This window comes from Anabrus simplex, chromosome 4 (assembly GCF_040414725.1).
Source record: "Anabrus simplex isolate iqAnaSimp1 chromosome 4, ASM4041472v1, whole genome shotgun sequence".
Taxonomy (NCBI): Eukaryota; Metazoa; Arthropoda; class Insecta; order Orthoptera; family Tettigoniidae; genus Anabrus; species Anabrus simplex.
This window is the reverse complement of record NC_090268.1, coordinates 374613325-374639224: the sequence shown is the minus strand read 5'-3', so window position 1 is coordinate 374639224 and position 25900 is coordinate 374613325. Positions and strand designations below refer to the sequence as shown.

Genomic DNA, 25900 nt, shown 5'->3' with positions numbered 1-25900 from the left:
ATGCTGCATGAATCATCTGCAAACAACTTAGGCATGGAGATTAAATTTCGTTTTGATGGAGGCCTTTTCAATCTGGCAAGACTTCGCTCACAAAGACGTACTCTGGTTACCCGAGTGACAGAAATGCAGTATGCCGATGACACCACATCTCCTGCTGTAACACCTGCAGAACTACAACGGTCAGTCAACTGCTTTAAAACTGCATGTGATTGCTTTGGTCTTGCCATTAATGCGGAAAAATAACAAAGGTACTTGCACAACCTGCCCCAGGATTAACTCTTCCTGAGTTCAGTATCTCCATCTTAGACACAACACTGGAACAGGTTGATTACTTTTCATATCTTGTAAGCATCTTGTCTAAACGGTGTACCTGTGAACAAGACGTTGGTAAAAGAATTGGGGCTGCTCATGCAGCATTCGGATGGTTAATGCACAGAGTCTTCATGAATAACGACCTGAAACTGCATACCAAACTCGTGATGTAAAAGGCTGTTGTCATTTTGACGCTGTTGTATGGTTGTGAAACTTGGACGACACTCTATCGCCGTGATATCAAAGAACGTGAGCGCTTCCACCAACAGAAAATGATATTCATCTTGAATATTAAGTGGAAAGACTATGTGACCAACACGGCAGTTCTCGACAAAGCGCAGCTAAATAGCATTGAGGCAACAATCATCGCTCATCATCTGAGATGGTTAGGCCATGTTCACTGCATGGGTTATACCAGGCTTCCCCCCAAATTCGTTATGGTGAACTTTGCTCCGGCAGTAGACCTCATGAAGCCCCTGTGAAGCGTTTTAAGGACCAGCTGAAACAAATCATGAAGACAACCAGCATAGATATACAGACATGGAAGAATGTGCTGTGGACCGTTCACTGTGGTGGAACACTACATCCACCGCTGTCAACTTGTTTGAAAGAGAACCCCGCAGACATCAAGAAGCCAAGCGACAAGCAAGAAAACTAAGTTCCCATGGAATGAATTAGATATTTTTCACCAATAGAGCATGTCAAAAACAGATCAGATGTAAGGCTTTTGAGGCGTTTGCTCTATTAACCAGCGTTTCATCAAAGGTCTGACACTAGACTCATCAGAGTGGGATGTGTCAGACCCTACCCACTGACGCTGGGGTGTATGCAGGTGAACTTATCAGAAGCCCATAAAGAGGCACAGTCTGATAACTGCATATGGGAGATAAGTCTCACAATCATAACTCCATCAATATCTACCCCCTCCCCAGACATAGTCACCACCGTCACAACTTACCACCCATCCCCAGTAATGTCATCATCCTGCCTGATATCATCATCCCAGCAGTCCCCAGCCACTCCACCACCGCTATTTCCGCCAGACGCCGCAGTCTCACCACCAGCAAACCAACAACAGATGCCCCCACCAACCGTCTTCAGCTGCGTACTACGTGGGATATCTCCAGAAGTCACCGAGCAAGACATAATCCAAGAACTACGGAAAACTGGAGTCATTGTACTTAGAGCCATAAGAATTCACAACAGCCATGGACCTACATTCATGATGCGCCTCCAGATGCCCAGCAAAGAAGACGCCCAGCACCTCATCAATACCGGCGTACAAGTCTATGGTCACCGCCATCGAGTAGAGCCCTCCCACTCCCCACCCCTATCCCCACCCAACCGCCAACTATCAAACAATTCACACCGCCGCCCCCAGCCAACCCTCCCCTGTGTCCCCCCATATCCACAACAAACTCCGTTTCCTCACCCAACTGGACCCACCCCCCTACCTCTCCCAACATACGACCTTCTTCGCCTCCTCATTCTATCCCTCCATAACATCACCACCACCCTCCAGTTCCTAACCTCCCATAGCTACCCCAGACCCTACTTCCGACCGACTTAGGCACATCATACTCATCATTAAGAATTGTATCATTGCATCCATCACTCTCAATTGTAAAAATCTCAATAACGTCTTATATACAAAGCACTTAGACAAGACGCAAATCCTCTCCCATCTCCTACTTCTTCACATCCTTATCCACCTCCTTCTTCCCTCACCTCCCCAACCCGCCCGCATCTCTTGGCCAGAGAGAGGGCGGCACCCTCTAGGTGGCCCGCCCTACCCCTTCAGGGTGGGGAATGAAAGCATTTGATAGACAGATAGATAGTTCACCTGCATACACCCCAGCGCCAGTAGGTAGGGTTTGACACATCCCACTCTGATGAGTCTAGTGTCAGACCTAAGACAAAACGCTGGTTAATAGAGCAAACGCCTAAAAAGCCTTACATCTGATCTGTTTAAGCAAGAAAACTCCGTCAATTTCAACCCCGCTCTCCTACATCCGTTCAGTGTGATTTGTGTGAGCGTATGTTTTATGCCAGGATTGGTCTGTTGAGTCATCGTAAACACATTCATAAACTGAGTTGAACTGGTCAATGTATGCAGGAAGTTGTATGTACTCAGATCGAGTTACAGCCGATGATGTTGTTATTGTTATTATAGGTCTATGTTCTGGTTTGATCTGTTGGACTTCATAGGATGGATAAAAAGGGAAAACAGAGCGAACAGCAGCCTCCTGCAGTTTCTTTATTTTCAATCCAGATTGATAGTCTGACTCACGAAAATGAAGGCTACATACCACAGAATATCTCTAATTTAAATTGGGCCTGAAGTCTGCTCTTGATATTGCTTTAAGCCATTGTTCTCCGAGGTCAGTTTGGTTGGGAAATTCGTGAAATGATACTCCTCTCACTTTACTACTCTGGCTTGTGCAGCAAGGCACGCAGCAATACACCATTACTATTGATAGATTGAAACCTGTTATAAGACATTAATATGCCAAGTTAATGTAGCCTATGGCATAAGCAATAAAGTAAATATGTCCCGATAGCCTTCTGTAAGGTAGGTAATTAGATGAAAAGGGTATGTGAAACTCAACTGGTGCATGAGATTTAAGGATGTCATGGTCATTCCAATTTGGTCGCTAACTCAAATTTGAATTGTAAATGTTACTTTTACAGGTTCTTTCTTGAGGTCTTAGATGAATGCAATATCATATTCATTTAATTGGTAGTTGTCTTTTCATTGCTTGAAATCTAAATTTATCTAAGTGTCTCCATATTTAAAAAAATATGCTGCATATTTTATTTGATGTAACTTGTTCATCTTTCTGGCAATTTTAACATTCCATCTATGGTTAACTGGGCTGGCTTGAGGCAGAGAACTTGTGTGTTTAATTTTGAGGTCTTGAAATAGCATACTTTTGAAAGAATTCTACAGAGACTATAGGAAGTGAGTATTTGAGTGAGTTAGTGATTGTCTGGTAAAAATGGTAGATGTGGTTAGGCATCCCAACCAGACTTGTACAACTTTCTCCTGGTATTCAATGATTTATGAAGCCTCTCATTATTTTGGTACACCACACACCTGTTCACTAGTACTGTACCATTATTAAACTCTCTTCTCTTCTGAAATGTTGAGTAACCTCTGTACATTTCAAAAATGTTTTAACGTTTCTTTGCAGCATTTTACTTCATTTTGTGGAGGAACAGAATTACATGCTAAAAATGCAACTTTATCTCATCGCTGTTCAAAAATTGTTAATACAGCTTCTATTACTTATCTGACCCATCATTACCACTGGCAAGTGAGTGCCTTGACATTATTTTGTAGCACAAGCACAGCTTGTGAAGCAACAGAGCCAGCACATTGACTCACTTAAAAGCACTGTTGGAAATTGTTAGTAGGCTGGATATATGGAATACAAGCCACATGCTGCTGCATTATGCTGTTGATACTAATATTATTATCTGTTTCATTATACAGCTTCGTGCAGCCACACACTTTAGTAATCCATGAATGTGCAGTATCTGAAATAGAAGCAGTCGCCCATATCGATTGACTCCTAATCTGTGTCTGTCAAAGTTGTAGCTTCCACACCCACAATGGCTTAAAATTCTGTAAAGAATTTGTAAGCTGCAAGAAAGAACGGTTAAGGTTGTAGGTGGAAGTGAGAAAACAATGCGTAACCTTGGTAGACACTGCATAAAAAATTTCCTTGCTTTTCAAAAAATCACCTCTGTGAAACTTTCAAGCTCCTACTCCATTACTGCAGTACGGCAACTATAGGAATGTCTTTCTATATTTAATAATACTCCAGACCAGTTAGAGGTCTTCTTTGCACTTGGCTGACATTTGCCTGGAGTTGGAATTTGACTTCTGTTGTTGTCTAAAACAACAGGCAATCTCCAGCAACAATTTACTGCACATGAATGGCACTGCACTACTATTGCTGCAACAGTTCACTAGTGTTTTGCGAAGATGTCACTGTATCACTCATGCGGAAGTAATGGATTGCGTTACTCTGTTCACAGCAAGTAGTGCACATTGCTGCCACTGGTAATCATTTATCAAGATGCCTAATACTTCTTGAAACTGAACTTGGGACATGCAGTCACAGAGATTACAAGTGGCTACAGTTTCATATATTTTCAAAATAGTATGAGTGGATACTAACTTTCTAACGTGTTGAAACTGTACAGAAACAGTACATAACGACTTGAAATGTTTGCAGGTATCTTCTTTACCTTGCAATTTCAACTCTTTGGTATTGTGTTATCACTCTACTGAACTACGGCAGTGACTAGTGCAAACAAAGATGTTGCTTGAACAGTGGTTCTGAGTATGAGCGGCCATTTTATAGAATTCCTTCTGTAAGAACTGAAGGTCTTTCACTAATGACAAGTACGGGCTTATTAATTCATACATTAATTAATTAATTTATTTATTTTACTGGTTGTATACTTCGTACATTCATTACTTCCACCACTATGTTGTGAAATATAGAAATAAGAAGATGGAATTTATAAGATTGTTCTTATGTAATTTTTACAGGTATATAATAGTAGTCATTTTTATGTGAAAGATTTAACTTAGGGACACTGGGAGTGAGTTTTCTAATTTCTTTAGTTATCCTATTTTAATATAATTCGGTATACTACATGTGTGAGTTATTATATACCATACTACAAAGTTTTATACTCCTATCTTTAATAGCTTTTGAGATATTGATAAAACATTATTTGAATTATGCAACTTTTCAAAATACCCCCTGCATAATACTAAGAAAGCTAGTACAATTATTACATTATTTTCTGATGCGTTGTTCCTGTACAAATTAATGTAAGCATTCATTTTAACAGTTGTATATTACTTACTGTGATATAGTAAATTTTCTGATACAACTTTTTTCTTCTCAAAATAATAATTTTTTTTAAAGTTTGAAATGTTTTTCTGAGCAATCCACTTGTTCAACAGCAAAACTAATGCTTGCAGTTGTAGAACATGCATCAAAGGACACACATAAGAATTTACAACTCATTTGCACTTAAACTGGTCTGCAAGGAGGAAATTTTATCTTCAAAAATAGAAATAGGAGAAAAATGCATGTTTATGAAAACAAGCAGTTTGTACACAATATCAGCTTACCTTATCAACAAGAAATGACCTGCACCATAGATAACACCTTCCTTCTTCTTGTTTACAGCCTCCTTTTTCAGTTTCTGAACCTTTGTCTTGCGGCGGGCTGTTTTTCTCTTTTGAGAAGCTGACCGGGCACTTTCATAAATCCTGCGACTATCAAGTCTCTTCACAATTTCTTGTGTTGCATGAGGGACTTTTGCTGAGGACCTGAGTTCAGTTGCAGCAGTGCATCCCATATTAAATTCTGCTACTGCATTACAAACAGCAATACTCAGTCTTTTCTGTGAGATGAAAATTGCTTTCGGACACTTCCGCCAGATTAGAGAATGCAAACACTCATTCTGATTTTGTGTTGCTCCTCGAACACATCGGGACAATAACTCATCAGATGCCAGCCTCTGATAGACTGGAATTATTTTTAGTACTAATGGGTCTGATAACTTGATGGACATTTTATCATGGCTCTGTGGCTTTATGCCTTGTGCCATACTTTTATTATAGAAGCACCAGGAATCAGAGCCTTTGGGACATTTGCCATGCTGTGGTTTGACATCTGTTGACGTGTAATGATTGAGAGTGGCATATATGGCTCTTTTCATGTCTCCTACACTAGGAATATGATTAACAATTGCATTTCTGTAGTAGCTGGTAAGTTTTGTAATGACAGCATTGGTAAGAGCTCCTTTTCCATGACCACCTAGCTGTACCCCTTTTGTCTTCCATGACTGCACTACCTGTCTCAAGCCTGAACCCATTCTCATTGCAACATGGTTGATACATTCCTCCTTCTTGAGTGTTACCTCACTGACATAAACATTTTCACTCACAAGATGATTGAAAGTTTTAGAGTCACCGTCTGAGAGCATTGTAGTATTATAGTGCATCTTACAATGAGAAATGGAACGCAAATCTATCAGAAGAGGGCGTTTAAAGGTCCATGCACCGGACATTTAAAACCTGTGATAGCCCTTTAAAAATGGTGGAGTGCCGAAAAAAAAATATCACAAATCGTTCCGCAAAGGTTAGAGGTGTATTTATAATGAAAAATCAGAAAATCGATTTTTCGACAATTTTTGGATAAATTTCACTCCCCGTGTCCCTTAAGACTTCGTATAAATTAACAATGATTTAGTCTCAAAATTTCACATCTGAAGTGACCTATATTTATCCTTTTCTCTCCTGTAACTCTAGGTTTTACTTTGTATAATCTCTAAAGCACAAATTTTCGAGGTTAGGCTTGTGCATGCAAAAATGGTTTGTAACTGTTGTCAAGTCTTAATTTTCTACAAAAAAAAAATTCTCCTTCTAATTGTGTACTCATGTGTTCAGTTTACGCCCGCAAGGAGTCATGAACAGTTTCATGACCGTCTGGTAAGTTGTTTATTATTAAAGATTTGATAACAAGGCATAGTTTGTACATACGACTGACCATTTTTGTATGCCATAGCCGATCAGTTCATCTAGAAAGAAGTTGTAATTAAGAACAGTTTGATGTGAAATGAAACTTCAAAAATTTTATTATATCATGATGATATGTTTATTTCAAATGAAGACTTAGTAATATCCCAAAATATGCCCAACAATATTTGCTTGGAAATTCCACCAAAAATGGAAGTAATGGTTGGAATAAAGTCTCATTCAATGTGTCTATGTATATATGGTTATGTGTATGGTTCAGTATCAGTGTTTAATTTTCAAGTATACAACATTGAAAATCACAGTTAATTGGATACTGTTGACATCAGTTTCACAGAGTTATGCCCGGTTTCTGGAATGGTGAGATATCTTTCCGATAGCTATTGCTTTGTTAGAGCTGTTGACTCGATAAATCTTCGCTGCGTTGCACAGTGGAACAACAGCTAACTTATCAAACTGTCAACTATTGGCAGTTTCATAAATACACACTAGATGCCACCCCTTGTACTGCTTTGTTTTTGTGCATTAGGTGTGTTCCCTAGATTGTCAGGTGCATGCACACAAGTAATGCATTGCATTTGAGCTTTCTGTGCAGCTCCTATTATCCCATCTTTGCCATGCAGCGAGAAATGGGTATTCAACTAGTTTTTGCGGACGTGGGCGTCAGTTTCGTGGTATTTAAGGAGTGTCAGAAAAATTTGACATTGTTTGAGGATTTCTAATGAAATATGCACATGAGTGACACATGTCACGCGCAGTCCAGTTTGTACTGAGCCTTATAAGTATACCATATATCTTTCCTGTTATTACAAAATATGAACAGCGTTTGATCACAGCATAACGATATATATCGGGTAATTAACATAATTATATAACCTGTTGGTTCCTTGTAACATAATATCGTTAAGAACAATCCCACGATAAAAGTCTATGCTCACTGCCAATGCAAGTAGGCCTACTGCAGGCGTACTATGATAAATGTGCAATTATCGGTTATACTCAGTTACTGGTACCAGTGCTTTCATGGACACGAATGCAGTCACAGATACAAATATGATAAGACTCAGTAGTACTGAATCTTAAAGGGTATCATAATTAATAATTATTCAACAGGGGTCAATGGAAAATTATTTGTCACAGGACGCAAATTGTCGCCTGTAACCTCTACCGAACCTATGCCAGTAATTTGTTTAGCCTCAATCTGTCTTTGAATTCATTTGTACTACTGTATACTTCATTAGAACATTAGGCCAACAATGATATAATTGTGGTCGTTCTAGAATGTTGACCATTTCTATAATTTCTTCGTCGGAAGAAGATGAGGAAGCCATAGAAAATTTTAACAAACACAATGTTAGCTGCTGATACTTGAAGTACTGCGCACGCGCCCAGCAAGTTAACAAATAGATACTGTATCTCCTGCTCAGGGCCCTCTAAGTTAGCAAGCGATTTATCGAACCGATAGATGTATCTTATGTTCATGCAACGCCAAAACACAAGTTAACCATTCGATACCGCTATAGGTTCGATATCTCACGTTCAGGAAACCGGGCATTAATCTTTCATACATTAAATTGTCTTATTCTTTCACGTACTGTTCACTTGTCATGTTGAATTTCTTCCTGCATGCAATGTTTTGCTGTTCTGAATCCTTCTACTCTTATGATCTACTGGAAGGAATCTCCATTAGACATCATTCTTTTAACTTCCTTTATCAACAAGAATGAATTAAATTTACTCAGGACAAATCTAAATGATCCACTACTCTGTGATCTGAGACATCAAGTCTTCTGTTACGTGGAAATTATTTGTGGACAATATAACACTTGGCCATTATTGGTCTTGGTAGCAGTATTGTACATAATATACTACAATTAGTGTTGCTCTCTTAACAGTGAGCGCAAAATACCAGGATACTTCTTTTGTCTGAGAGCCCTCCAAACATGTCATCCATCTCAGTTGCTCAGTTATTTGTTATTCTGTTCATCTTGATGTTCTTCTTAATTGAGTTTGTTCAAATTTTGTTGTTTGTATGATGGTTTTGTTGTCCTTTCCTTTCATAGCCCTATTTATCATTGGAGAAATTATCAAATGAATAATACATAATGAGAACTTTTGAACTGGAAATATTATATTTCTAACCTTAAGAATTACCATATTTACGCGAATAATCCCCGCCGCCGCATAATCCCCGCACCCTAATTTTAGGATGCTCATTTTGGCAAAAATTAAATGCCAACATTGACGCAAATAAAACCCGCACCCTAATTTCGTGCGTCAATTTAAAAAAAAAAATGTGGGGATTATTCACGTAAATACGGTTTTTTATCATTGCTCTTCAGAAATGTACGCTATAGATTTGTCGTTCATTACAAATTAGCTCTAAAGCTCTCTAGATTCCTGCTTAATAGTGTAGTAATGTCCATACTATAGGCATGAATGTGATTTGGTCACATCTCTCACTCTTGGAGCAGTTGGAAAATAAAGTTTAACAAGACACGTTCTTCCCAACTTAATAATTCAGGTGTCATTTGCTGCAGTTTCTACAGAACTTCATATTAATGAGAGCTTATGTTGGTGGCTTTTTTTTCTTTTGCTAGTTGTTTTACGTGTCGCACCGACACAGATAAGTCTTACGGCGACGATGGGACAGGAAAGGGCTAGGAGTGGGAAGGAAGCGGCCGTGGCCTTAATTAAGGTACAGCCCCAGCATTTGCCTGGTGTGAAAATGGGAAACCACGGAAAACCATTTTCAGGGCTGCCGACAGTGGGGTTCGAACCTACTATCTCCCGAATACTGGATACTGGCCGCACTTAGACTGCAGCTATCGAGCTCGGTATATGTTGGTTTTGGGCCTTCATATCAAATATTTACACTCACCCCACCATACTTTGTTTTTTCTCTTGAATTGTGTTTCCTTAAGTTTTGAATTTTGTAATTTCTACAGTAATCCGTTAAGCACTTAAAGGGAACTTTTCTTTGAAGATTACCTTGTCTGTGAACTGTTGAATGTTCTTTTGAATATTTGGAAGATATTGTGTACTCTTAAAGGAATATCTCGCTTTAAATTGTATCTAAAAATTATACAGGTATTTTTTGCGTATAAGTCTTGTGCTATTACATTTAAAGATTTTGTGTCTAGATGCAATATCACGTAAGCACCAGCTTTTAGGTTCCACTATTTTGTTCTTCTCTGTAAGTTGCATTATCATGCAAGGCATTTTGTTTCAGTCTCTCCCACTTGTTTTTTTCCACGTTGATTACCCACATATATGGAAAATGTTTGATATGCTGAATGAGATTTTGGGCATTCTTTGGGATTTGCTGTAGTTTGATACACAAAAATGGGTCCAGTCCTGTAATTTGTTAGCATGAATTGATTGTATTTTATGGTTATCCATATACTGTGTGTAAGTAGACTATTTGATTATTTGTATTTGCTTGAGCTAGAATCCTTGTCCTCTTGAAGGTGATGTGTAGGATTAGTCTGGTTAATTAGTTTTATTAACTCACCTTTATGGTAAGTGTCACTTGTTTAATAGTTATGAAATGTATGATTTGCTGTGTAATAATTCTTCAGTATGCTTTTTGAACTAGTAGCTCAATTCCTGATGAGAGTTGATTCAACTTGTGGCATGATGCTTATTCGTAACCTTATGTGAACCATTATATTAAATAATAATAATTTGTATAAATCTTTCGTAGGACTGGTATCAGCTGGACATTCTCAAAGTCTCTCCATCTTGTGCTTCTTGCTTCATCTGTTTATATGTCTTTCAGCATTCTGTATCGTTGTTTTCCTCTTCCTCTCCTCCTAGCAATTTTTTCCTCCATCACTCTTCTTTGCAAATATTCCCTCTACAAGATATGCCCGAGCCATGATCATTTCCTCTTCTTGATTATCCCCATGAAGTTCCTTTTCTGTCTTCCTCAGTACTTCTTCAGTTCTCATAAAGTCCATCAATTCAATTTTCTCTGTCCTTCTCCACACCCACATTCCAAAATCCTTGATATACTGCACATTTTTTGTCTGAAGTGTCCATGTTTCATTTCCATAGATCACTATACTCCGAACAAAATAGTGTGCCTTACATTGACTAGTATTGCTCTAGAAGTTGTCGGAAGCCCTTTCACTTTTCCAAATGTTACTTTTCCCATAACTATCTTAGTCGTCACATAGCTGTCGTTCCACATCACCTTACTTCCAAGATACCTGAATGATGCTGGTTGTTCTATTATTTTACCTTCTACTCGTTTTACTTTCATCACTTTTGTCTTGTCTACATTAGTCGCTCCAAAATCCTTTCTGACTCTCACAATATCCTCCAGCATCCTCTGCAACTCTTCTTCCGATTTTGCCAGCATCACTACGTCATCAGCGTATTTAATGGACTTCAGTTTTTCTCCTCCCACTACTACTACTACTACTACTACTCCTGCTTTCTCTACCATCTTTTCCAGGTACACATTGAAGATTTAACGGCAAAATGCGGCATCCTTGGTGAACGCCTATTCCAAATCCAATCTCTTCCTTTTCTTAGTCTACGTCTACTCTGACTGCTGTTCTCTGCCCTTGTAAAGATCCTGTATGAATCTTCTCTCCTTCCAATTGATTCCAGTTCTTTTTAGAATCTTCATTAGTATGCACCAAACTATTTTTGTGAATGGTTTTTCCCAGTCTATGAAATGTACATACATTTTCTGATCCTCCTCAAACATTCTTTTCTGCTATTATCCTTAAGACCAGGTGAGTTGGCCATGCGGTTAGAGGCGCGCAGCTGTGAGCTTGAATCCGGGATATAGTGGGTTTGAATCCCACTGTCGGCAGCCCTGAAGATGGTTTTCTGTGGTTTCCCATTTTCACACCAGGCAAATGCTGGGGCTGTACCTTAATTAAGGCCATGGCCGCTTCCTTCCAACTCGTAGGCCTTTCCTATTCCGTCGTCGCCATAAGACCTACCTGTGTTAGTGCGACGTAAAGCCATTAGCAAAAAAATTATCCTTAAGACATCCAGTATTTCATCTTTTGACCCTCTTCTTCTCCCGAATCCAAACTGTTCTCCCATATTCTATTTTATTTTTTATTCTCTTTAGTTCTAGTCTGGTCACAGCCTTAATTACGTGGTATATACACTGGGTGGACAACAGTTACGGAAAGGGGTGTCCCATTAGAAAATGCGGCGTATATGACCCCTGAGCGTTCCGGCTAGCTGCGGCATAGCTGAGCAGTCTGTCGGACACCAGCGTTGTGAAGGTGGCAACATGTCGCGAGTTAACCGACTTTGATGAATGTGGGACAATCATTGACGCAGGGCGCATGGGTCATAGCATTGCAGAGATTACATGCGAATTTGGGTTTCCGAGGTCAACAGTGTCGAGGGTGGATCTTAAATATCGCAGAGAGAATGTTACCTCCTGAATAAACCGCGTACAGGAAGGCCACAGGTGTTTAACTAACGGACCGAACCATACTGGGCGCTCAACATGCTACTGTGAGTTAGATCACCACCCAGTTGAATGTTGGGATTCAGGAATACATTTCTACTAGGAATGTAAGGAGGCATCTGCACCGCATAGACGACGACCAACTCGTGTCCCTTTGCTGACACCTCGACACGGAGCTAAACGATGTGCATGGGCCTGCGAGTATCAGCAATGGACCATGGAACCGTGGTGACGTGTGGTATGGTCCGATGAATCCCGGTTCCAGTTGTATCAAGCTGATGGGCGCGTGCGAGTGTAGCGTATGCCCATAAAGCTATGGATCCTGCGTGTCAAAAAGGTTGTGTTCAGGTGGGAGGTGCCTCAGTTCTAGTCTGGGCGGTGTTTGCATGGTTGACATTAGGCCCCTTTGTCCAGCTACAGGAAGCGCTGACAAGTGCACGTTATGTGGACGTTCTTTCAGACCATCTGCATCCTTTTCTGGCCCTAGAGTACCCTGATGGAGATGCCATGTTTCAACAGGACAATGCGCCATGTCACCGCTCTGTGGTGGCATGCAGGTGGTTGGATGACCACTCCAGTGAAGTTACAACCATGGATTGGCCCTGCAGATCCCACAGTCTTAATCCAATCAAGTATTTATGGGATGCTGGTGTACGTTTCATGAACCCTGCACCAACTACACAAGACCAATTGAACTAACGTTAGGTTGAATGGAGAATGCCACCTTTGTGTTTTATTGCTCTTCTTCTTCGACTTCTTCTTTCAAATAACCCATTTGGAGGGTATGATGAATCAACTTTGGTTACTTTTCATTGTGTTCGATTTCCTTTGCTTCCAAATTTCCTTCATCCTTCAAGAGTGTCATTCCTTCTCTTCTTGAGTCCATTTTCTTCTAGTTGTTGGTTTCTTCCACTCCTGAAACGCTGCCTTTTGAACTGCTTCTCTAAAAAGTGTTCTGTTTTTGATTGGATCTGTTTTAATTCCAGCATCTTTCATGTCTTCCTCAATTTCAGTCAACCATGAGGGTTTAGATTTGTAACTATTCAGAAGGTTGAAGTAACGCTTGGTTAGTCTGTTGTCATCCATTCTGTAAACATGTCCAAAAAATTGTAGTCTTCCTATCCTCATTATGTCAGTTTTCAATTTTCAAATATAGCACTCTGTTTGATCTTAACCTGTATTCTGAATTATTTTGTTTATCTCCCACTATTTTTCTCAAAATTTTTCTTTCAACTTTCTCTAGTTTCTTGTGATCTCCAGTTCTTGTTAGTTTAAGTGTTTCTGCTGCATATACATTTTCAGGTCTGACTACTGTTTAGTAGTGTCTCAATTTTGTGTTCCAGGATAAGGATTTTTTTGTTATATACATTTTTTGTCATGTGAAACATCCATTCCATTTTGTGCACTCTAGTTTTATTGCTGTTTTTTCTTTTGTGTCATTCGTTTATCCATTCTCCTAAGTATTTAAAGCAATTTGTTTTACATATTGTGTTGTCATGAATTGTCATATTTTGCAAGGCATCACTGATGTTTGTCATGAACTTCGTTTTTTCAAATGATATTCGTACTCCTATTTTAGCTGCTTGTTTTTGTAATTCTCTGATTTGTTCTTGAGAATTATCCAGTTTGTCAGTAATTAACACCATGCCATCTGCAAAAGCTGGACAATCTACAGAGATTTTATATGGATTTCTTCCTAGTTGAACACCTTTAGTATTTATGTCTTTCCTCCATTCTCAAACTATCTTCTCTAATACGCAGTTGAAAAGCACAGGTGGCAAACCATCTCTCTGTCTTACACCTGACTTTATTTCAACAGGTTTTGAGAGTTCGCCCTTAAATTTTACTTTGGATGTGTTTGTTAACGTTGCTTTAATTATTTCAGTTTTTTTTTTTTTTTTTTTTTTTTTTTTTTTTTTTTTTTTTTTTTTTTTTTTATCGAGTCCTAATTCCTTTATAATGTCAATTAGTGTATTTCTGTCAGTTGGATCATAGGCTTTCTTAAAATCCACAAAAGTAACTACATATTTCAAAGTTCCTGATTTTCCTCATTTCTGTTATGTTCATTAAGTTTAATATCTGTTCGGCATATGACCTTCCCTTCCTAAATCCTGCTTGATACTCTCCTAGTTGTGGGTCGAGTATTTCTTCTGTTCTTTTTAAAAGCACCTTGGACAGGATCTTGTAGGTTACCAGCAGAAAGGAGATTCCTCTATACTGTTAGGATCTGTTTTCTTCCCTTTTTTATCTAGTGGATGTATTAGTGCAGATGTCCATTCTGATGGTAAACGGTTTGTTTCCCAAATTTCTTTGATTATAATAAATATTAAATTAAAATAAAAACATCATAAGTGTTTTTATTTGTTTATGCCAATTTTTGTATCCTTTTTTAGCTGAAGATGTTCCATATGAAACATGTACTTTTGAATACTGTAAGTAGATTTTAAGCTGGATTATTTTACATAAATACATAGCCTAGCAATAACAAACAAATAAGTATTGGAAGGTTGGTTTCTCCATTCAACCTAACCTTAGTTGAGTTGATGCCAATACGGGACAAAAATGAGACAAGCTGTAAGACCAGTTGTGGGGAGCAGTGTAAGATGCCTGGGTTCAGATCCCTCCTGAACAATTCCAACACCTTGTAGAGTTGATGCCTCGCTGTATTGCTGCCGTTTTGAGGGCTCACGGAGGGGCATCTCATTAACATCACATTTAGTGTCTTCCCATGACTTTTGGCCACTCAATGTATAACTAATATTGTTATAAAGTATTTGCACTCTTTGGTAATGGAACCAGGATGATCTTCTGAAGTTCCTCAAGCCAGACCCCTGAGTCAAGTCATAAATTCTATTGACTAGATCACTCAATCTTTCTGTTGTCCATTCCCTAAGGACTTCAATCCCTCTGACAGTATTCTATCACAACCCAATGCTTTCCTGTCATCGTAATGCTTGCTTGCTTTTCCACTTCCTGTCTTTGGTCTTAGTTAATCATCTTTACATTCCTTTTTATCTTCAATTTCCATACTTCATGTTGTGCTTCTGAGTCCTTCCACTCCTGATGTTTGTTCAATGGTTCGTACCCCACTGTCGGCAGCCCTGAAAATGGTTTTCCGTGGTTTCCCATTTTCACACCAGGCAAATACTGGGGCTGTACCTTAATTAAGGCCACGGCTGCTTCCTTTCCACCCCCAGCCCTTTCCTGGCCCATCGTCGCGATAAGACGTATCTGTGTCGGTGCGACGTAAAGCAACTAGCAAAAAAAAAAATAGTTTGTTCAAGATTCCTTGTTTCCTAATTTTCATAGCTTTTTTCCTTATCAAGTTTTTCACTCTTCTGTACATTTGTTCTGCTTTCCCTTGTCTTTCCAACATATTAAGCGTACATAGTGCATTATCTTAGTTTTTCGGATGATCTGTAATGGCTTTAATAGATAATAGATCTTGGTTCATTTAGTTCAGATTTCACAAAACGATCACTCTGTGATTACTAAGAAAGTAATTCTGTAAGAAGATAGCGGGTGTTGGAAGAAAGTTATTAATTATGTAGATATTTTTGCATGGTGTAAATTTATAATCCCTGTAGCTTTTTATTCTTTTTCTTTTGTATAATCTGTGGAGAGTTTATTTTGGAAAAAAATGAATCACAAGGATTTTCTGTTGAAAATGTTTAATAAAACATTTTTCTATGTTCTTTTACTTACTTTATTTATTTATTTATTTATTTATTTATTTATTTATTTATTTATTTATTTGTTGGTTGATTGATTGATTGATTGATTGATTGATTGATTGATTGATTGATTGATTGATTGATTGATTGATTGATTGAATGTTTTTCAGGAATCCTTTGGCTCAGATGGAGGAGGAAAAGCGAGATCATGAAGCCAAGATGAAAAAAATGGAAGCGGAAATGGAACAGGTGTTTGAGATGAAAGTCCGTGAGAAGAAACAGAAACTCAAGGATTCTGAGGCTGATGTAAGGATTTAAAACAAAGTTAAGAACTTCATACCAAGTTTATCAATTTGCACTGTAACTTGAAAGAAAGTGTCTTCTTAATTTCATAGTAAACATAGACATTTACTCAGTACAACAATGAACTTGTTTACTGTAATTCCTACTGTCTACACAGCTTGCAAATGTGTTTACTTAGCTCTTAGCTATATGAATTCATAGTTTCAAATTGCTGTAGATAAAGCACATGACTGTTGTCAGGATTCTTAACCAGTTTCATTAATTGACTTCAGCTTATTGTATTTATATCTGGGGTTGGTGGAGCCCTCCTGGCTTATTTTGGAAATTGGTCAGGAGTTTGACAGGATGCCCTTCCTGTATGATTTTTCAAGTGAAAATGCCAACACTTGTTAACATTGTGACTAGTGAAGCAGGTCAAAAAGTGTGTCGATTGGATCCCATCGTATTTGTGGCAAAAGGAACTACATACAGTCTACTGTAATGAAATCAGCCACCTAAATAACCTCAACTGTCAGTAAGTTTCTTGGGCCAAAATTACGTTTGATACAATAAGACATTACTTACATCTTCCAGTTTGCCGTGTTACATGAAAAGACAGACAATTTCAAGTTCCAGTTGTCTACTACTGGCCATCTCCAGTATAGAAATTCTGCGGTTAATGACTATTGGGCATTTAAGAACACTGTTACGAAGCAACTGAAAGCCCTAACTGGTCTACTGGAGATGCTGCAGCTCAAGTACAAGATGATCAGGTAGCAGCAAACTGAAGCAAAGCAATACATTCATTGAAACTGTCTGCTGATTCATGATCTTCCTGAAACTGCAGATGAAGATCTATACATGGCTGTCGTGGGCGTTATTAACAAAACGTTGAAGGTCAAAATTACCAAGCATAATCTTGATCCATTTGAAATAGATTTCGATTCCCATAAAGAGCTTGAAATATTTGTTATGTGTGCGTAAATTAATAATTCCAGTATAATTTGTTCATTGTAGGAAATCTTCAACTGTCTAGCTAACTCATTCTTGGTTGCCAGAATTTCAATAGAGTAAATCAATGTATTATTTGGTTCCACCTTTTCAATACAAAATGTAAAGAGTTTAAATTACATAAATGATTAGGGACTAGTTTCGACCTAGTACTAGGTCATCGTCAGCCTAAAGCAAAATTAAAAACAAATACCGAAGAAATTAAACAATGTAAAGACACGTAAGGTCTCGTAAAAGTACATACCATGTGGGATATCGTGCAGCACTATGTTAAAAAATGACTCTATGAAAGAGATTCATAAAAAGTCCAGTGCACATTAAAAAGATGTTATAGATAGGAATCCTTGAGTTGCTGGATAAGGAGATTAGAATATGCTGGCTCCTTTAAGATGCTGGTACCCAATTGAAGAACCACTGAGCCGAAGTCACGTCGTTTATTTATTTACGACTAATTCCCAAATTTCTAAAACACCTTCAAAGAAAAAACTTTTCGACTTCTGATTTACGTAAAACTCAAACGAAAGTTAATGAATTTTGGTTAAAAAACGAAATCAAGGCGCATTACAAAAAGAAATCGTTCCTAAACCTACAGCTTTATAAGACGCATCTTGAAATATCCTCTAGTATGTCCCCATTAGAATGGAGTTCATACTCCATGTTTGTCAATGAAAAGGTACATGACATAGTGAAGAAGAAACAAACAACATTAGACAATAAACTGATACAATTGCAAAACACTAAGAATAAACAGAGTAGTGTCAACAGTAAAACTAACCTCCCTTCCGCCGACTTAAATCATTTTCCTACTACGGTGAACTTATCTAATACCGACTTTTCAGATAATGAACTATCCCTCCTTGATAAAGGCCTGAAATTTAATTGGCCTAACCCGGAAAAAAAACGACGATCTGATTACTACAGTCGCGGAAATTGAATCTAACATTCAAAAACTCCCCGTAGAAGTGCATAAAGACATTAAATATGAAATAAAGAAAAAGCTTCCTTTTCTGGCGAAAGAACTGAAAACTACCTCGAATCCGACCCTTAGCAAACAAATACATGATGTACGAAATAAAATTAATAATAATAATATCATCGTCACTAAAGCTGATAAAGGTCCCACCATAGTATTACTACATAAAGATGATTACATTTAAAAAACCGAAGATTTCTTCGCTAATAGCAGTTTTACTATTATTAATAAAGATCCCACCCCCAAAATCCAACGAAGTTTGAAGAACCTATTGAAGAATCTGCCGTTCTTACTACAAGAACACGAATATCAGAAACTTACAATAATGAACCCGAAACTTCCAACTGCAAAAGCTTTGCCAAAAATCCATAAAAAAGACGTACCTATACGCCCTATTATCAACTGCATGAACAGCCCTTCTTACAAAGTTTCAAAATTTTTGCATAATTTTCTCAGTAAACACTTTAAATTCAATAATACAGCCTATATAAGAAAAATTATCGAAATTCAATCTTGAGCATAATCATATAATAGTATCCTATGATATTACCAATATGTATTCCAATATTCCGGTAAGCAAAACTGTCAAGATTATTAAATCAAACCTTTTAAAACACAGTAACCTTAGCAAATGCGAAATAGATAATTTCATCAGTCTGTTAGAATTTGTACTTAATAACAACTATTTCACCTTCAATAATAGAATATATCATCAAAAGGGCCTAGCAATGGGTGACCCGATCTCGGGCATTCTAGCTAATATCTTTATGGATGATTTGGAAAATAACAAAATAATCAATAATATTAATGGTCTTCAATTATGGTTAAGGTATGTTGATGACACTTTTGCCATTATAGATACACAGAAAAACGATAGTCATAGTGTGCTAACATCCCTTAATGAGCTTGACAATGATGTCAAATTCACTAAGGAAGACGAGATCAATGGTTCTCTAAACTTTTTGGATTTAAACGTTTCAAGAGAGAATAATTTCATTTTTCAAATATTTAGAAAGCCTTCTTGTGCCCCCATCACTATAAGAAACGATTCCTTACATCCGCAATCTCATAAACAGGCTGCATTTTTTAGTCTTGTCTATAGAGCATTAAAAATCCCGCTGACAACTGAAAATCGCAAAAAAGAACTAAACTATATTAAGGATTTGGCCAGAATTAACGGCTATAACCCCTTAATGATTAATAAAATCATTAACAAGATAAAATTAAAAACCGCAACGAATTTGATTCCGGACAAGCCTAAAAAAACGAAATATGCTTTCAATACGGACGAAAAATGATTTTCATCACTTGTAACATAAAAAGTATTCCGCCATGAGCACCCATATGGAAGAGACTGGCCACAGTTTTACTACAATTGTAAAAGACCTTCAAATCTTGAAATACGTCAATAAAAGTAAACTTATGACAGAGTATGAGAACATTTACATATTCCTAGACCAGCATTTTAACGGGCATCAAAATTTAAATGATACTTCAGAAATTAAAAGTCCAATAATCGAGAAAATTCCAGAACTACTCTCTCTTTTCAATATAAATAATAATAACTTTACGAGAATCTTTAATTATACTGTTAATAATACAACAACTACTACTCTACTGCCCTCTCATGCGACACCCCCTCCACGAATACCCGACCCGCCTAAGGAATCGGTCACCCCTCCTCCTCACATGACTCACTCCCCGCCTCTACGTATACATACATACAATACTAGAAGCAGCAATAAGGTTACTCGCCAGTTTGATTCGCGCAGCCAACGTTAGCGAACACCTCACACTAGTCCCAAGGGTAAGCCTCTTTTTTTTTTTTTTTTTTCTCATTATAATATAACTTTATTTTTCCTCCGTTTTCTTTCTTTCCAGATTTCTAACTCCAATTTTGCCATAATCTGCTCCATTCATCTCTGGTTTGCTGGAACTCTCCCTACTTTCAAGTTATAGTTACTTAACGAGTCCACATTGGTGTCCTACGTTGTATAAGATTAATTCTACTGCTAGCGTGTAAATACGGACTACTTCAACTGGTATTTCCTTCTGGCATTGTGTTGGCTCTCCTACAGAATTCCTAACTACTGAAGTTCACGTCATTTTAACCTTAGTTTCGTCGCCATGCGCCTTTTAACTGACTCAGTTTGACTCATACTATTCAATAAACTCTATTCCAACTTTTGTTTTGCTCAATTTAAGAACTCCATAGTCAATAATTAATCCACGCTTCACGCATTGACATATATTTTAAGATGCACTATATCTATATCTTTTTACTTTAACAACCTCATGTTTGTTTTAACTTTATAGACTACCATCGTTCAAAGTATTCCTCTACATACTTGCTGTTAATCTGTACATATTGTTATAATTTCATGTCTAATGTTATCATTTTACTTTTTATTATGGCTTTGTCACTCTTTTAACAATTTTTATCATTCAGTTCAGGGCCCTGACCTAATCTTTGTAAATTAAGGCTGATGATGTTCGCTATGTCGAACGAAACATGTTCCTTTATTTAAGACACCTCATGATTATTTTATAATTCAATGAGTAATATAATGTATTGAGTAGGTGATTGTTATTAAAAGGATTTTATAATTTTAATATATTGTCCTCAATACGGTTCTATTATGAGATAAATTACATGTAAAGTCCAGTGCGCCGTATAGCATTAAAAAGTTGATAGGGATGGAAATTTTTCATTTGTGGGTCAAGGAATTCAACATATGCTGGCTTCTTAAATGTGCTGTATATTCGTCTCAGTTGTTCTTCGAATATACAGCAGCACGTGCATTTTTTTTTTTGTCCCAGCTGGTGGCAGTGGGTTTATTTTCTCCATTTAGTTTGGTCTCTGGCCATATCTGGATGGAGTTACAGCTCTCAAGTCATTGTGCACTGTATCGGCCCATCACTGTTTTTGTCTCCCCTTGGGTCTCTTTCAAGTGATTTCCAGTGTATACGCTGACTTTGCTAATGCATCGTCCTCTGTATGCAGCACACGCCCAAATCAGTGTAGACGGTTTTCCTGTATTTTCTTCTGGGTCAATGGAATGCTAAACTGTCTCCTAATAATATTGTTTGAAGGCAGTCCAGTCTAGTAATGCCAGCTGTCCACCTAGGCATCTTCGTCTCCACGACGCTTCATTGGCATACTCTCTCCTTTGTAACTGCCCAAACCTTGATGCCATGGAGCGCAACAGGATGAATAACAGTCTGGTAGGTCGTAGATTTCAGATGGTCCTTCATCTGACTGTCGGAGGTGTCACCTGTTGCCACTTCAGCTATGCTGTGTGTATCCTTATGTTGACCTAGTCATTAAGTCGGCCATCGTCGGAGATTCTGGAGCCAAGACACTTAAATTTCGCTACTTGTGATGGATCTTCAGGGTCAACGTTGATGGTTCAAACTCCTTGAGGATCTAATGTTGTGTATTCTGTCTTCATTTTGTTAGGACTCAGGCCGTATTGTGCTAGTCGGTTGTTCCATTCTTCTGTTTGGCACTGGAGATGAAGTTTATTTTCCACAACCAAGAGGACATTATCAGCATAGAGAAGTGCCAATGGTATTGGCTTGTGCAGATCTGATGTAACAGTGTCCATCACAAGAATGAACAGCACTAGTGGTAAGGCAGAACCTTGATGGACTTCTACCATGATGCAGAAGTCATTAGTTGCTCCGGAATGCAATGTTCTCTTACATGTTGACTTCATATATTCTTTACATACTGTGTATTGGTGACGTACACTACATCTGGTCTTAGGCTTGCAGTCTCATTTCTAATTGCTGTGGTGACACCTTAGTGGACATTCTTCTTCTTCAGGCGGAGGTGGTTTTCTTTCTTCCATAGTTCCAGCCATTTATCCAATGGTTGTTTTCTTTTTTCTCTAATGTTAGTCTTCAGGTGATGTGGAGGATACACAAATTGCTGTCCATTTCTCCGCAAGTCTTCTCTGAAAGTTTGTAGGAATTTCCTACGAACCATGTCAGACTGAACAAGATTGTTTTTTAGTATAATAAAAATAGATGCCTACTATGTTGAGCAGCGTGAAGAACAGAGGTGCCAGCATTTATTTTTGGGCCTTGATACTGAGTACCTAGCCTTACACTCATCTGCAATGTCCACTCCTTGTTTTGTTGATTTGTAAAACAGCAATATGTAAGAATTCTTAAAACTTTACAGAGTCCAGATCAGTGTCATTGGTATGGTGCATTGTGGATAACAGCAATACTACCCTTTTTTCCTTTTTTAGACAGTATGGTGGTAAAATTTCTTTGGTGAACCCCCCAAAAAATGCTGATGTTTTCCATAGAGCATCTTCTTAAAAAAAAAAAAAAGAGGCTCCTCCTTTTTTTTTTTTTTAAAAGCATTACAACCAACTTTAAATTCTACATTGTTAACTCATCTGCAAGAGGCACCAAAATGTGCCAGTTATCCTTGATACCATTTCTCGTGGATCCACTGATTGGCTGCACCATCCTGTTCACCACACTTTTCACAGAGTTGTCAACAAAGTTCCTTTCCTCACATTCAACACTCTACACTTCTGCAATTCCAATAATATGCGGGTTCATATTATATGGTGCAAGTAGGGGCAAAAGATCTCTATAGGTCGACGCCCCGAACAAATAGCATTTAAAAAAAAAAAAGTATCGGAGCATTTCTGAACAATTTGTTTGAAAAGAGATTGAATCAGAGTGAGCTTATCAGTGTTTCTCTGCTCTTGTCCAAGTATTTGAGTTGGTAAACCTTAGAACTGTGATCAGTAACTTCAATTTTATCACATTCAGACAATTCGGAAATATGGAATGCCTGTCCCATCATTAGGCCAAAGGTTCAGATGAGCTGCTCTCACAAAGAAGCCCTTTCATCTGTAAGTCTTTGATATGATTGTTATTTGATACGACGACTTCAGTAGGAGTGTTTTACTCAGCCATGTCAAAATTAGATGCCTAATCGTATATTAAGCACCTGTTTTGGAGTGTCAAAATTTGCTCATTTGAGCACCGCATAAACAGGAGTGAGAAGCAGAAAGCAGGTACAGGCGGCATGGTCAGCCAGTTCATTTGCCATGCTCTCTCACTCGTATTCTCTCTTGCACACACATTAATTCCATAGCCTCGGCAGTTGCTGCCCCTCAGTGCGGTGAATTGGACTGCACGGTCCTGTGTAAGTCCTAGAATAAATAAATAATTTATTAACCCGTAGTCTTTCTCCTTGATTTTGTTAAATGAGTATGCGCAGAAAACTTGCTGTATATCTCAAAAGCCAGATTGCCTCTGCTTGTTCATTGCAGTTTCCTGCCGGTCCTTTTTGGCAGATAATGCCATTAGGCTTTGAACAACATTCTAGCCATTAGATAGCAGGATGCAGACATTCGTTGTGATACCTGTTCATAGTTACAAACCACCATAAGTACTCAAGTAACCAAAACGGCACATAATTATTCACATACACATTGTGTATTATATTACAACCTATTACTCATTGCAATTAAACACATGCAGTTCATGTCACACGGTCATATTTCTACGAATAGAGAATTGCAGATGCAGTGAAGAAGAAGGAGAAGAAGAATAATGCATGGAGAGAATTGTTCAGAAACAGAATGGAACATAATAGAGACAAATGGAAACGACTAAGCAGAGCAGCAAGGAAAATGATAGCATTGACTAAAAGGATGTCCTGGGAAAAATGTACAAAAGAAATAGAAGAGAATTATAAGAATGACAAGAAAATATTATACCGCATATTAGGTAACAGAAGGATGCAAAAAGACCATACATCAAAAGTCATCAACAAAGATGGAAAACCTGTGTGGGAAGAAAAGGAAGGTTTGAAAGTATGGAAAGATAAGTTGATGTGAAGGGATTATACCGCCATCTTGACCCGCGACGACTTGGCTATGAACATGGACATTCTCGTGGTTTTCGATCGGACAGTTGTTATTAGTAGGCTGTGTACCTGATCTTGTTATATTTTGTTATGTTTGTTATATTTTATTATGAAAGTTTACGTTTGTTAAATAGTCTGTTGACAGTGCAAGTGAAATTTGCTCAGTGTAGCTGTATCTTGTGCTTCGTGAATAAATAAATAAATAAATAAACACTTCCAAAATCTATATGAAAGACAGAATGAAACAAATGAACCCAAGGAAATAGATGAAGATAAAATAAATATCACCATTACAGTGGAAGGGACGAATAAATGATCATATGAAATAGGAAGAGAAGATCTACAAATGTCGGATGTAGAAACAGCTGTATTAGAAATGAAAAATGGCCAAGTTCCTGGAAAAGATGACATCACAGTGGAAAAGCTGCAGGACCTATTGGAATGCAGTGGCTGTATAGAATAATTAAGATAATATGGACTGACGGAGAGATTCCCGATGGTTGGACAAGGGCAATTATTGTACCTATTTTTTAAAAAGGTAATAAGGCACTTTGTGAGAACTACAGAGGAATAGCATTACTGTCATTGCATGAAGATGAATGAAAAGATAATCTTACAAAAAATCAAGAACAAGATAGATTCACAATTAAGAAAAGAACAACAAGGATTTAGACTTGGAAGATCAACTATTAATGCCATATTTACAGCTAGACAAGTAGTAGAAAAGAAATGGGAGTTTTAGAAAGAAATTGCAGTTGCATTCATAGATATACAAAAGGCTTATGACACGGTGAGAAGAGAAGAGGTATGGCAAGGGCTGAATAGAATGGAATTGTCAAGAGAAATGCTATTCAGAATTAGAAACATGTATAACAAATGTGTGAACTGTGTTATAATAGATGGCAAAAAATCAGAATGGTTTAGAAGTGTACTTTCACCAGTGCTCTTTAATATAGTGATGGACAACATTGAGACTTGCCATTAAAAAGTTAAAGAATAACAAAGCCCCGGGAATGGATTTTAAACAGTCGGAGCTTGTGAAAAATGCTGGAAAAGAATTTCTTAAACACTCACAAATTAGCGGCCAAGATATGGGTAGTTGAAACAGTCCCTGATGAATGGAACATAGGTATCATCTGCCCGATACATAAGAAAGGTGATATCATGATGTGTTCTAACTGTGGAGGTATCTACTGATTAACCATTGCTTATAAAATATTTTACAATATTCTCTTTAGCAGATTGGTGCCTTACATGGAAAATGCGGTTGGTGACTATCAATGCAGATTTCGCCAAGGAAGATCTACTTTTGATCAGATCTTCACAATCTGCCAGATACTTGAAAAATGTAAAGAATTTGGAATTGATGCACACCATCTCTTCATTGACTTCAGATCATCTTTGACAGCGTTGATAGAAGTAATCTCTATGTAGCAATGGAAGAGTTTGAGATCCCTAAGAAATTGATTGCCCTTCTGAAAGCTACTATAGAAAAATACTCTGAGTCAAATTAAGATCCGGAATATGTTATCGAGTGCTGTAACAACCAAGAACAGAGTTAGGCAAGGAGATTCATTATCATGCCTTTCATTCATTGTAGCTTTGGAGAAAGTTGTTAGAGATGCGAGTATCAACACAAGGGGAACCATCTTATATAAATCAGTTCAAATTTTGGCATATGCAGATGAAATTGGTTTAATTGCAAGAAAACCAAGAGCATTGAAATAAGCTT

The 25900-nt window shown here is 37.8% G+C and overlaps 1 protein-coding gene across 3 annotated transcripts in view; it reads left to right on the top strand.

Annotated features, from left to right (window-relative positions):
• pnut (septin 7-like protein pnut) overlaps positions 1–25900 on the top strand; it is a 641502-nt gene that overhangs the window by 533685 nt on the left and 81917 nt on the right. For all 3 annotated transcript variants that reach the window (XM_067145831.2, XM_067145829.2, XM_067145830.2), the window contains one exon: positions 16171–16306. In XM_067145831.2, coding sequence (XP_067001932.2) covers positions 16171–16306 — 136 coding nt within the window. The remainder of the gene's footprint in view (positions 1–16170; positions 16307–25900) is intronic.